General features: G+C 39.3%; 1 protein-coding gene across 7 annotated transcripts; it reads right to left on the bottom strand.

Annotated features, from left to right (window-relative positions):
- Positions 1–3,406: 3,406 nt before the first annotated feature.
- On the bottom strand, positions 3,407–13,482 carry DCAF16 (DDB1 and CUL4 associated factor 16). Of its 7 annotated transcripts, none has more exons than XM_053672379.1 (4): positions 13,262–13,482; positions 11,678–11,755; positions 10,227–10,388; positions 3,407–6,465 (listed from the first exon to the last, which is right to left on the bottom strand). In XM_053672379.1, exon 4 carries the CDS (start codon positions 5,852–5,854, stop codon positions 5,204–5,206), a length of 651 nt encoding a protein of 216 aa, XP_053528354.1. In that variant the 5' UTR covers positions 5,855–6,465; positions 10,227–10,388; positions 11,678–11,755; positions 13,262–13,482; the 3' UTR covers positions 3,407–5,203. The 7 variants fall into 7 exon arrangements, with proteins under 7 accessions (XP_053528354.1, XP_036988640.1, XP_036988639.1 ...); XM_037132745.2 differs by having other exon boundaries at positions 10,227–10,385; XM_037132744.2 differs by lacking the exon at positions 11,678–11,755 and having other exon boundaries at positions 10,227–10,415.
- Between the last annotated feature and the right edge of the window lie 13 nt (positions 13,483–13,495).

Genomic DNA, 13,495 nt, shown 5'->3' with positions numbered 1-13,495 from the left:
AATAATACCCCTGTTTCCAACTTTGCTCCTCACCTTCACCTTCCAGGGTAACTTGCACTCCAAATCCTTGAGTCTTTTGGGGGTTCTGCAAGGAAAAGATGTGTTCCAATTTGTGGACCTTTCCTGCAATGAAGACTCGCTGCCAGAACTGTGCAACTTACCAAGTATTTACACTTTAAAAGATACTTCATTTTTCCCTTCATGGCAAAGGAGAAAATAACTGCTTAAAACACACATAAACAAAAAAACAATCTACCTATTGAGACAGCATTTTACAAGATTATAAAAATGCCTGGAAATGTTCATGTAATTTATTAACATTATGGGATTATGTTAGCCTTTTAGCCTAACTGGTCTTCCTTCCCCACCTCTCTGCAACACATGGACCTCGCTGTCAACTTCATGTGAGCCTCCTTCTGCCTGTGTCCAGTACGTGGACGTAAGAAAACACCACACAACAGGAAGACTGTTTCCTGGGAACAATGACACGACTACCACCCAAGCTGAATCAATGCTACCAACACATTTATTTATTTGTTTATTTATTTATTTGGGCTGCCAGATAAAACACCAGATGCCAGTTAAATTTGAATTTCAGAAAAACAATGATTTTTCTAGTCTAAGTATGTCCCATTTTTCATTGTTTATGTGAAATTGAAATTTATTTGGGTGTCTTGCATTTTTGCTAAATTTGGCAACCCAACACATTTAAAGAAACGATGTGTCATAAGTACAAAATGACCAACATTAAACAAAACAAGACAAAACAAAACCAACTGGGTTCAAAGAAGGAAACTGGGATCTGGACCAAAGCATTCAAGCCACTGGGAAGTTCTGTTACGAGCAGGAAGGTAGCCAGGGGCCAACACCCTATAACCCACTTTGTGGTAAATCTCCACGGAACAGGGAGGCTGTGGCCGTTAATGCTTTCAATTAATATAGGAATTCAGTGTCTCTCAGTTGCGGTTGGCTTCCTGTGTCACCAGGTTCCCACCTCACCAATTCACTCTGGTTGCCCCAGGTGCAATCATAAAACCAACCCAGGGTCTTTTTGATAGAACATGGCCACACCCTTGGACTGTTCAGTTGTTTGGGTACCTCCCAGAGGATGTTCCCCTACTAGACCATTGCCTAATTAACACGTTATAGACACTAGTTGATACACTGGAGCATCATGTTCCATGGCTGACAGTATGGCTAGAAATACTAACATTCAGCAAGAGGTGAGCAGTTAACTTAAATGTAATGCCCCACCCCAGTGGACATTATCAGCTCCTTAATTTGTAATGGCAACACTTAAGACTCTTCCACCTGGTTTCTGTTGAAATCTAATTTGACACCACACTGGCTTGGTCTCTGTGTGTACTAAGAACTCAGTTTTAATCTTGCTTGGCTGTTCAGGCCTACTGATTATGGCCTACTCCAGGGAACGGGATATCACTTTCCAGGGATTTTCATGTCACGTGCTGGGGCCATCTATGTCTTCTCAAATAAAATGCCCAAACATCAGTCACCTGAGTGTTTTATAATCCAACCCTAAACTGCTGCTGACATTTTAACAGCTGACTCTATGCTGTTCACAACCAACAACTCCGGTAATGCCTGCCTGCCACACCATTTAAAATTATTTTTAAACCGGGATTTCCCGTATCTCATTGAGAAGTTTGTCACAGCTCTCACAGCTAACAGGAGCTGGGTAGCTGGCAAGTGTCAAATCGCTGTTTTATCTTTTTCTTTCCATTTTCTTGGTTTCACTTCCAAAGTTTTTACATAAGCCCACAGCTACCACCAATTAAAGAGCATAGAGGGTTGTACCGTGATCAGACTCACACACAAAGCCATTAACTGTTTAAAATTGGTGAGGATACACCCTATTTTCCTTCTGATCACAGCAACCTGACAGTGCCTAGTAGCTATGTCACCTGGTAGAGCTCCCTCGACTGAATGAATGCTGCTCATTGGTGGACGTACAAAGCCAGCAGCTTCTACCAATTTGTCTTAGGAAGTCAGAAGTTACATATATACATCTATAACCCCAGCCATGAGCAAAATATTTCCAGTCCTATTATGTGCCATTGCCTTACAAACTTGGCATACGTAATTTAAATCTGTGTACAAAATACCTATTTATTTTCTCTATTCACTTGGCCGACTTTCTCTTGTGTGGTTTGTTGGAGTGTGTCTTCCACAGGCACCTACGCTATATTTGGATGGCTGTCCCACTTTCAAATACTTAAGGGCCGGGATAATGATTAGCCTTACTGAATGTAACCAGAGAGCAAAAATGGCATCAAGAGCTTTGGGATCATTTACCTTGGTTCTATATATTTTAAAACTAACTTATGTGTAGTATGTTCATTTTGCATTAAAAACTAACTTATGTGTAGTATGTTCATTTTGCATTCCCAGGGTCTGGATTATAGTAGGCATTCCCTAATGTTATGAGATGAATGAATGAATTTCCAATGAGATATTTAAAACCAGTGGGCTGCTCAGAAATATACTGAGTTCTCCAATACTGGAGCCAAAATGAGAGAATCATCATTAAAGATGTGAAAATACTTATGTATCAGTACGACCATGGACATGAACTGAGGAAGGTGGGGAACTGTTGGAGGGAAGGTGGGTACTGGGCAGTGGGGAGCAAAGGGGAAAAACTGGGACAACTTTAACAGCATAATCAATAAAAACATACTAAACAAAATAAGCCAAGTGACTTCTAGGGTCCCTAAACTGCTCTAACAATTTACTCTAATACCAAAACACTGTTTTCAATAGAGTAATTTTTTAAGGTAGACAGTTGATAGGAACTCCAGAAAATAATCCCCTAAAGCTGACCTCCTCCTGCAACATAGATTTTTTCTTAGTTAGCTGATGGGTTTAAAATACATGACTGTGGTCTTGAGGGCTCAAGGTGTTTGAACAGCTTCAACAGAGGCTGACTGTACTGAGACTACCTTTAGATAACAGTAATGGCCCCTGGTTTAGAAATTGTTTCCTAAGAGCTCTTTGATAAATATTCCTATGGAAAATAAATGTACCCTTCTTTGTTCAATTATGGTGACTGCATTTAACCAAAGGCCTTTGTAGGGTGAGTGTGACAGTGGTAAATTCACCCCTAAACCCACATCCACAGTGCACAAGTAGTGAAGGCTTAAGGCTTATTCAGGCGCCTATCCTTCTGTGCAACCTGGAATTACTTAATATGTAACGAAAGGGTTCAAATGTGGGTTCTGACAGCATCTCGCATTATCTTCTTCAGGTATGTTTCTTCTCTAGAGTTGCCAAGTCACCATGTGCTGTATCTATTGACTTTATTCAGCACTTAGGGAATGCTGAATGCCTTAAGCAAAGCAAGATCTATGTATTAGTGTTGAGAATAAATGACCATACTCTGTTCAGCATGTACAAAGCTGTTGGTTTATTCAGCCGCAAAGCTGGGGAAAGGCTTCCTTTAGGAGTAAATAGGAAAAATGCGTTTATGAGGAAGGCATTTCACACACGTAAATGCGCGTATACACACTCTCAAGCACAGGTACACAGAAAAAGGAACATAGTATGGTTACATAAACATCAACATACTTTTAATTTTTTAGACCTCCCTATCTTTCCCACCTCCCCCTTAAAAGAAACAGGTGTGACATTTTAAAAACCAGTTTCACAGAAAACAGCTACATAGAAACAGTTTCTGATACATTCAGTTACACTAATAGTATAATATGCTTCAGTTCAGTAACTCTCCACTAACAAATATTTTTTCTACCTACTATAATCCCCTCGTTTTTCCCTTAAGACAACTAAACTAAGGCTCAGCACAAATGCTCCTTAGGTTATAAACATTCTTCTCTCTTCTTAGAGTTGCTACACATTTTAGCCTTTGTGATTCTATTAATGCTTCAATTTTTGATGCCACATTGTACACAGCACTTAGTTATGGAGAAGAGGAAAAAGCAAAGCTAAAGGGGGTGTGTAATACACCTTTAACGATCTATTTTCTGAATCCTTTAGATGCCCTGTTAACCAGGATTATACACAGGTTTCACTCTTTATTGAAGGTGTATGAAAAGATCTAATGGTCTCATGCATTTTGTTGACTTCTACATTTTGACTCAACTAAATAAACACTGTAAGATTCATTTACAACAGTACATACACTTGTTCAGATATAGCTAAAGCTAAGCTATGTAGAAAAACAGTGATACTAAAAAACTAACTTCAGATTGTATCAGGCTGAGGTTTTCTGCAGTAGGTTCTTTAAAGTTGGAAGTGATCCTGGGAAGTTTGCGGTGGAAGGGAAGGTGCGTGAGGTGCTGCTCCAGGAAGCAGGCTGAAGACTTGAACCCTTCAGCAGTTAGTACTGAAAACATTAATGCTCTCTTAATAACCTTTTTCCCTTTTGGAATGAATGCGTTTTATTTCCTCTTGACTAAAGTCTGAGTGCTAAGATGCAGAAAATATATTCCCTGTAGAAAAGGTGTCTGTTTAATCCCCAGGTGCCATCTTATAGGTCAACTTAATTAGAGAGAACCTGATGGGAACTTGTGTTTCTGCTGTAATCACAGGTACTATAATGGGTCTGGAGCAACAGACTACAGGTTTGAAACAGCCCTTTCTCTCCCAAAATAAGAACCCCTGTGCCACACGTAGGCCTACCCATAGAAAAGCCAGGAGATGAATCTATTTCCACCGTTTTCTTTTGTCTAGTTATTCAACTCAACTACCTCCCTAAAAATGAATGTCAGCGCAAACTATGCTCAGGCGGGTGTAACTGGGAGTAGCCGACTTTCCACTTTCACGATAGCTGTTGTGAAGGATGGGTCATAAAAGGGGTAGTAGCCTACCTTTTCCTTCCCATTAATAATTAGATATCTGGAGGGAGTCCATTCAGACAGGCAGAGTAAATGGGGGTGGGGAACAGAACTCAGAGAATAATTTATCTTTTTGCAATATGGTACCTTTTGACTAATTCTCCATTAAAGTTCTCATTTTATCCACAGGGTCTTATCAAAGGGAAAGCTCGAGGTGCGTACTCTCTGCAGCTGGGTTATGGACCTCTTGGATATATACCCAGTACTTGGTGTACTGGGCTTGTCAGGGCAGGGCAGTTTGATCAAGGAGGCATTCCTTTCTCAACTCTGGGCTGTGTAACTTTGTACTGCTTTCTCAGTTAGCAACACAAGAGACATCAGAACAACGGTGGGTTTTATAGTGATGCAGTTAAGAGTTTGTTAACTGCCTTTTGGAAGTCAGTATAAGAGTAAGTAGTGTTGATTGGTTCAGTGCGGGTTGTCTCCTTAACCGTTTTAGTTAACCAGCCACAACAACAACCAGAAACACATGAATTAGGGATCTGTTTCAGGTATTCAGTTATGGGAGTGGCTCTACTCAAGGTTCGGCTTAACTGTTTGGTGGCAAATTGCAGAGCTCCATTCAGAGTGGCATGATCTCTAGAAAGCCGGCTGGGACTCGTCAAGGGCTTCTGGAAAGGTGGGACTCCACAAGAAGCCAGGGGTGGCCATTCGGGAATTGGTTCCAGTTTGGGCACACAGTGGGAGCAATGGGAGAGTCTCAGACCTATCTCGCGAAGTATATGGACCGGTGTGCTTGGATCTAAGAGTTTAGCATGATATAACCAGGAATTAGGATTTAAAGGTTTCCAGGTTGTTGAATATTTTAAAAGGCACTTAACCTGCCAGGCAAGACTCTCAAGAGGTGTTAGGTTGGGCACCACAGGGTCCTCTTCTTCGGAGGAATCCCACTCCTCCCCAGAACTATCATTTAGGTAGTTAGCATTTTCTTCTTCTTCACTCTCCGATTCTGACAAGGGGTCAGGAGAGGGATTTCTGGGACCCATTAGAACATAACAGGAGAAGGAACCAGAGAAAGGTAACAATTTAAGCCAGCAAAACACTGACTAACACTGGCAAACATACACAAAAGATGAAAAATCCTTTCAACAAGATTAACTTGCCTGTTCTTGAGTCCCTTACATGCACAGTATGCCTCTGGCTTGCACCACTGGGTAGTTCTTCGAGATCATGGTGTATTTTCTTCACTTACAAAGACATCTCAGTTTTCAGGAGCAGTTCAGTGTGTAAAAGTGTTAGTCACTTACCAGGGGCACCGGTCAGAGTCTCTCCGTTAAATCCTGGCTACCCAAGAAAAGCAAGGGTCCTCATCTAGGCAAACTGATTTTCTCAGCGTGGTTTCAATTGGTCGTGATACTCTGAAGAGACACTTGTGTCCTCTGTTTTGTTGCCAGGGTATTACATCTACTTGGCAATAAGAAGAAACTCAGTGGCTGCCTTCAGGGTCTGCTGGTGCGGCAGATTATGTGCAGAGGGATGGTGGGATGAGTTGTCGAGAACACCTGGTGTGCATGGATCCAATGTTTTCCACAGGTGGTGCAAATGCCCTTGGAAACTGGTGACTTACTGTTGGACTATCTGGAGAGGTAGCCTTAACCTGTGAAGGAGAAAACTAGACACATGACATTAAAGCCTGAAAGCACTAGGTAACATTGTAGTCTAACTATGAGTACCCAAGAACGTGGAGGCTGAACAAAGCGCTCTTGGCTCTCCCTCTTTATCTCATAGGATCAGCCAGATTTTCCTATTGGGAATAGTTCCTAAAATCACGAAATGGGAAAGTGCGCTTGGGAACATTTTAATTCTCTGTTGGTACATATCTACGGGCCAGTCTGTTTTTAAATATGCAGTTCTAGCCCAGAAAATTAGTTCTGCTAAAGCAGATCCCTTATATCCAAACCTCCAAACAGAGCGCTATAAAAATTATTTTGTACCTATCTTTTTACTTGTAGATGTGCTTGGTGGGATTAGTTTTTGGAGGCCTGGCCTGCTTGCAGAGTTACTAGATATTAGAGGATTCTTGCCAGGGCCCAGAGGTTGGGATCGTATGACCATACTCTACAGATATGAGATAAATCTTAATACAGTAGGAATTACACTGAATGTAAGTAGGTTAAACTCAAATTAAAAGACAGACACTCAGACTGGATTAAAAAAGAAGATTCAATAATATACTGTTAACAAAAGACATTTTAAAGCAAAAAGACACAGGAAGATAAAAAAATAAAAGGATAAAAAAAGATGCGTCAGGCCAGTATGGACCCAAATAAAGCTGAGACAGCAATCTTAATATACAACAAGGTCTTATGTCAAAAATTATATCGGACAAAGATGGACGATAATACTAGTAAAAGGAACTGAATAAAGTGACATACATTTAAATCCTCACTTAATGGGCTCTGCAACATTCAACTAAATGATGTTACCACAGGCTACTTGACATAAACAAGAGTTAGTTCTGAAGGCATCTCATCAACGTTTTAACAAAGTGATGTTGAACAAGATGCTGTTATGTGAAGACCTGCTGTACTTATCATGTATCAACCTGAAAACATATACTCAAAAGTTCTTGAATAACAACTAATAGAACTGAGGGGGGGGAATATAAGCAGGAATATAAAAAGTACAAAAAATGATTACAATATTAATATACTTTGGGTATTATCTAAGTAATAGAACTCTAAGTAAACAGAACTCTAGACCAAACAATAGATACTTGAGTGCACGCACACACAAACAGATCATGTATTATATTAGGTTATAAAGTATAACTAGATTCCAAAGGATATTTCATTCAGAATAAATAATCTGGCCACAATGCAATAAAAGTAGATATTAAATCTTAGTTAAAAGTAATCCTATGTCAGGACCTAGATAATTCTTGGGTTAACATGGAAATTACAAAGGATGTTAAGAAATATTAAATCTGAGGAATGATATAAACCACCCAACAAGGCATAATTTGTGGGACATGACCAAACCAGTACCTAAAAGAAATATACAGCTTTGAATACAAGAAAATTTAAATATCCACAAGTTAAGAATTCAATTCAAGATAACAGAAAAGAGCAATAGCAAAATAAGCAGGAAGGAAATAATAAAGGCAGAAATGAAACAGTAAATAGTAGTAGAGAAGATTGATGAAGCTAAACTATGTTCTGAAAATATTAAAGAAAACTGACGTGGCTTATCAAGAAAGAGTTAAAAGTGACAAAGAAATCAAAAGTAAACATGACAAATGTATGCTAAAATATGAAGTGACTAAATTCTAGAATATAAAGTACCAAAATTCATATAAGAAGAAACAGATAATTTCAACAGAATAGACTAGTATTAAAAAAAATGAAAAGGTAATAATCTCCTATTCAAAACACCAGGTCCCTATGGTTTTACAAGTGAGTTCCACTAATTCCTAGAAGATTCATGCTATTTTATATAAGCCTTTGCAGAAAAATAAAAATTTACATAAATTGACCAGCTCTCCTTTCATGGGGATAATAAAGAATTCCAAATCTAAATATGAACCAAATAATGAAAGTATAGGCTCACTTCACTTGCAAAAATTCCAAATATTACCCAATAAGACTAGCAGTGTATTAAAGAAAAATATGTTATAATCAGGTAGAGCTTATACCAGGAAAGCAAGAATATCTCAACTCAGAATATTTCTGTATATGTCACCCCAGTAACAAAAGAAAGCAAAAAAAACAAAAGCTACTTTCTCAACCTGGTAAGGATTATCAGCCAAAAATTTCAGGAAATATCCTAAATGAGAACCTTTAGATATACTACCTTAAAAAATGAAATTAGGTAAGGATGACTATGATGATTGATACTGACAAAGAACCAAAAGTTCTATTCAATGTTATGCTAAAAGGACAAATGACAGGTGTAAGAATTGGAAAAAAATAAACCTATTAATTTACAAACGATAAGCTCATCCAATTTAAAAAGAGACTAACATGTAAACTAGTAGAGCTAATGAAAGAGCTCAACAAAGTTTCTGAATCTGAGATTAACCACCTATATATTCATTAATTTATTTATACAACACTTACTACTTGCCAGGTGCTATTCTAGAAACTACATAAATGTCCACTCATTTTAAATTCTCCTACAAACCCTATGACATAGGTACTTTTAATGTCCCATTTACACAAGGCTTACGTTGTGTAAGGTCATACATCGACTGGTAAGAGCCAGGAATTTGAACCCTCTTAACTTCTATACCAGTAGTACTAACTAGAAAAGGCATTACACAATACCTTTTACAAGGAATATCACAATACCAAAAAATGATGAATTCAATCACATCAAAATGAATCATTTCTTGACTGAACTAGAGATACCAGGAACAAAGTTTACAATCAGCCAGAACATGTAGCAACCTCAAAAAAGAAATGAGGGAAAGGACAAAATTATCCAAGTTGCAGGAGGGAAAAGCCACAAGCCATTAACCATATGAGTAAAGTGATATTAGTCCACTAGTTTGGTAAAACATTAGAAAGCTAGACAATGTTCAGTGTTAGTGAGGAGGCTAAGAGAACCCCTTTAGGGAACAGTGATTAAAGACCTTTCCCAGGAGCAACTGGCAGCACTGCTTAGCCAAAGTATTTGCGCATCTCATGATCCAGCAATTCTACTCTTGTTATAGCAAAGTAATTCTTGTAACACCAACATGTATTCTGATGCTTCTTCATCTTTGATGGTAAGGAATTAGAAGCATTCTAGGTTTCCATCACTGGAGGGGTAGACAGGTAAAATGTGGTATGAGTACACTAGAAGAAAACACTGTAGTATGTCTGGACTGAAGGCAAAGGTCTAAATGAAAAAAGCAAACCCCAAAACACCAAACTGCATTTATGCCATTCTGTAGGAGTGATTTCCAAAATGAAAGTCAGTAAACACCTTCAGTTTCAACTACACACTGTAGTAAATAAGGTCATACGGCATGGCTCATGTCAGTAACAGTCTTCCAAAGAATAGTATTTCTCTAGCTTCTACGCTGTCTTTTTATCTAATTCAGTTCTAGTTGTGTCTGGCACACATTAGGGGCTTAGTGAGTTTTTTAAAAAATTAATGAGGGAATGATGAAGGCCTTCTGTAAGGAACTATACAAGTATGTTCTATTTTTATGAGAGACAAAGAACCTCCCAAATTATATTCAACTGACTTGGTAATATGTTGGACAAAGATAAATTAGATAATGTTTTAAAACAGAATCAATAAAGATGATGCTACTAAAGCAATATAAAGGGACTACTTATAACTTCATCTCCAATAAGAAACATAAATGCAAATACTTTTAAGTTTATAATACTACCTAGTTCAATCTGAAAATGAAAATTCAAAACATACCATAAGTCTTTCTTTTACTGAGACAGGAAAAGCTGTTGGCTTTTAATTCTTCTGTCCTCTGGTATTTTTATTCTTCTCATTCCAGCCCAATTCCACCTGCAAGGTTACTGAGTATACTTCAGGCACTGTGGTATTCGAATCACGCTTCAAAGGCTCCCTCTGCTTAAGCAGAAATAAGACAAAGTCTCTCTGCAGGCATATGCAAATTATAGAGTGAGCCAGCACCGTTATTCCTTTACATCCCATGTGCATGGTTTTCCCGTGACAAAACTGAATTTACCACACCTACTATATGTACTCCCATGTGTAATTTGCCTTTACCATGTATAAATTACAGAGGAATATTTCTGTAATTTCAGAAGTAAACTGTCTTACCATACATTCTTTACTTTTGTTATCTTTTCTCAGCAAATTTCAAAAATGTGTACTAATTAGTAGTATAGTTAACATGCTGTACATTAAGTCTCCAGAACTTACTCGAAACTGAAAGTTAACCTTTGACCAACATCTTCCCACTTCTTCACTGCCCTCACCCCTTACCCCAGCTACTGGAAACTTCCATTCTATTCTGCTACCGAGTTTAATTTTTTTATATTCCACATGTAAGTGGGATCGCAAAGTACTTGTGTTTCTGTGTCTCCTTTATTTCACTTAGCAGAATGTCCTCCCAGTTGACCCATACCTCAAATCGCAGGATTTCCTTCTTTTTATGAGACACAATGGATATCCCATTGTGTATGTGAGTATCTCACATTTTTATCCATTGTTGTACACTTAGGTTGTTTCCATATGTTGGCTGTTGTGAATAATGCTGAGATAAACATGGGAGTACAGATGTATACTCCCATGGGATTTGATAGTGACTTTACTTCCTCTGACTATATCCCCAGAAGTCAGAATGTGGGATCGTATGGTAATTCTAATTTTTGAGGAACTGCCATACTGTTTTCTATAGTGCCTGCATCAATTCACATCCCTACCAACATGTATAAGGTTTCTCCTTTCTCCACATCCTTGCCAACATTTTTCTTTGGACTTCTTTGCAATAGTCACCCGAGCAGGTGCAAGGTGTTTCCTTAGTGCGGTTTGGACTAGCATTTCCCTGCTCATTAGTGACGCCGAGCACCTTTTCACGTGCCTGTTGGCCATTAACATGTCTTCTTTGGAAAAATGTCTCTTCAGGTTCTTTGTTCACGTTAAAGAAATTTTTTTTGGATATTGAGTTGTGTTTCTTATATATTTGGGATATTAACCCCCTTTGGGGTATATGGGATACATGGCTTGCAAATTATTTCTCTCATTGCAAAGGTTATCTTTTCATTTTGCAATCTTAAAAAAATTTTTCCAGATTATAATGTTCAAAAAATACTGAACAAAAAAAATTACTAATTCTTAAAAACAAAAACAAAACAAAAAAAATCCCCCGCTCATTAAAATATAGTTAGGCTGACCTCTGGTGGCCAGACACCTCATCATTCAGTAACTGACAAAATCGTATGAAGTCATCTGATTTGTAGTGAGACAGCCAACTACAACACAGCAAAGGAAATAATACTGTTAGAAACTTCACAGCCAAAAAAATAAAAGTTGGCAGACATCTAAGGCATAAGAGAGCTGAGCAATTAAAGGCCACAAAATAAGAAAATGCCTCCAAATATTAGTTTGTTCTAGTTTTTAGTTTACCATAAGACTTTACATTAAAAAAAAAGGTATATACAGAGGTTCTCAAAGTAAGAATAGTTCTGTACTATCCGAGACTGTAGCCACTTGCCCTATGTGTCTATCGAGGACTCGAATTATGGTTAGTATAAAATACTCAGTTTAAAGACTTGGGGGAAGATGTAACTTATTATTTATGTTGATAGCATGTTGAAAGGATATTCTGGATTTACTTGGTTAAAAAACGAATGCCCTTTCTAGGTTTCTTCACCACACCTTTCCGGGCATTCTACTGCAATGAGTTTTAGCTGTAGTGAGATTCTAAATGTTATCAGCACACTCCATACAGTCTTAGGCCTCTACACTTTTGCACCAACTGATTAAGCTCAAATGCTTTTTCAGAAATTAGACATCTTGATAAATTTAAAAATCATGGGCAACTCAAATGCTTTCATATTCATTACTTTGTTATTTCAATACCTATATTGTGCCGGGAATTAGGAATATGAAGAGGATGGATGAATAAATTAAGGCACAGTCATGCAATAATGTACTACAGCAACCTGTGCCTCAGGGTCCTCACCTGAGAAGGAGACAGAAGTTACTTCACAGGGCTTGTTTGTACAGACGAAATGAAGTAAATTGCTTGGACCAGTGTCTGGCACATAAGCGTCCATAGTTGTTATTATGCAAGTATGACTATAAACAAACCTTCAAAACTACTGATTGCAGAAAGGAAATGGCTTATTCGAATATTCATATGAGAACACCAAAGCGATACAGCGTACTTATTCAGAGATGAATGTGTATACCGTTAATACATGAAAACTAACAGTAAGTTCAGGAAATCCACTATTACCGGGGAGGGAAGGTGATTTTAAAGGAAAAAGGTGTCCGGGCGGCTCTGTAATCTATTTCTTTAGCTGGCTCATTTTGGTCTGACAGAATCCCATTAAAAAAAAAAGTTTAGGCTTAGTTTCTGCTCGAAGGCCCTCGGAACTTCTTTATCTTACCCACCACGCTGAACGCTGCCGTTCTCTCGTTCGCCCTCCTGGAGCACCTTTGTAAACCCGGCCGGGAGAGCCGGCGCATCTCAAGTAAGCTGTTATCTAAATCACTCAGCGCCTCCCTCCGCAGCCGCTCCTAGCGGGCCTCCCGCTTTCGCCTCCTGCCTCCACCGAAGGCCCCGGGCTCAGAAAGACTGCGGCCCACCGCCACCAGGCGACCGCGCAATGGCCCGCCCCGCGGACCCCTCTGCCTCTCCCTTCTCAGCAGGAGCCAGGCCGCGGCCTCGGCCTCCAGTACCCCGTATCTTTCCCTTCTCCAAGACCTCCAAACAAGCCCCTCCTCCCCTGCCGCAGATTCCCTGTTCTCACCCATGGAGGATCTTTTTCCTTCCTCGCCTCACGCCTAGCTGCGCGACCAGAGTAGGCCTGACGCCACTCTGTCCCAACAACCTCACCGCCGCTTCGTTCGCCTTCTCAGCCCGGACCACTTCCGGGCAAGCCAACGACCCCCTCCTCTGGGAAAAGCCACTTTTCGCCGGAAAACGGCAGGCTAAACTCTAAGCGCATGCGCCAGCATCGCTGCGTTTAGAGGTGGGTGGATCT

Source organism: Artibeus jamaicensis, unplaced genomic scaffold (assembly GCF_021234435.1).
Source record: "Artibeus jamaicensis isolate MK-2021 breed Jamaican fruit bat unplaced genomic scaffold, CSHL_Jam_final contig_76, whole genome shotgun sequence".
NCBI classification, from domain to species: Eukaryota; Metazoa; Chordata; class Mammalia; order Chiroptera; family Phyllostomidae; genus Artibeus; species Artibeus jamaicensis.
Note: the sequence above shows the minus strand (reverse complement) of the source record. Positions and strands in the feature narration are given on the sequence as shown.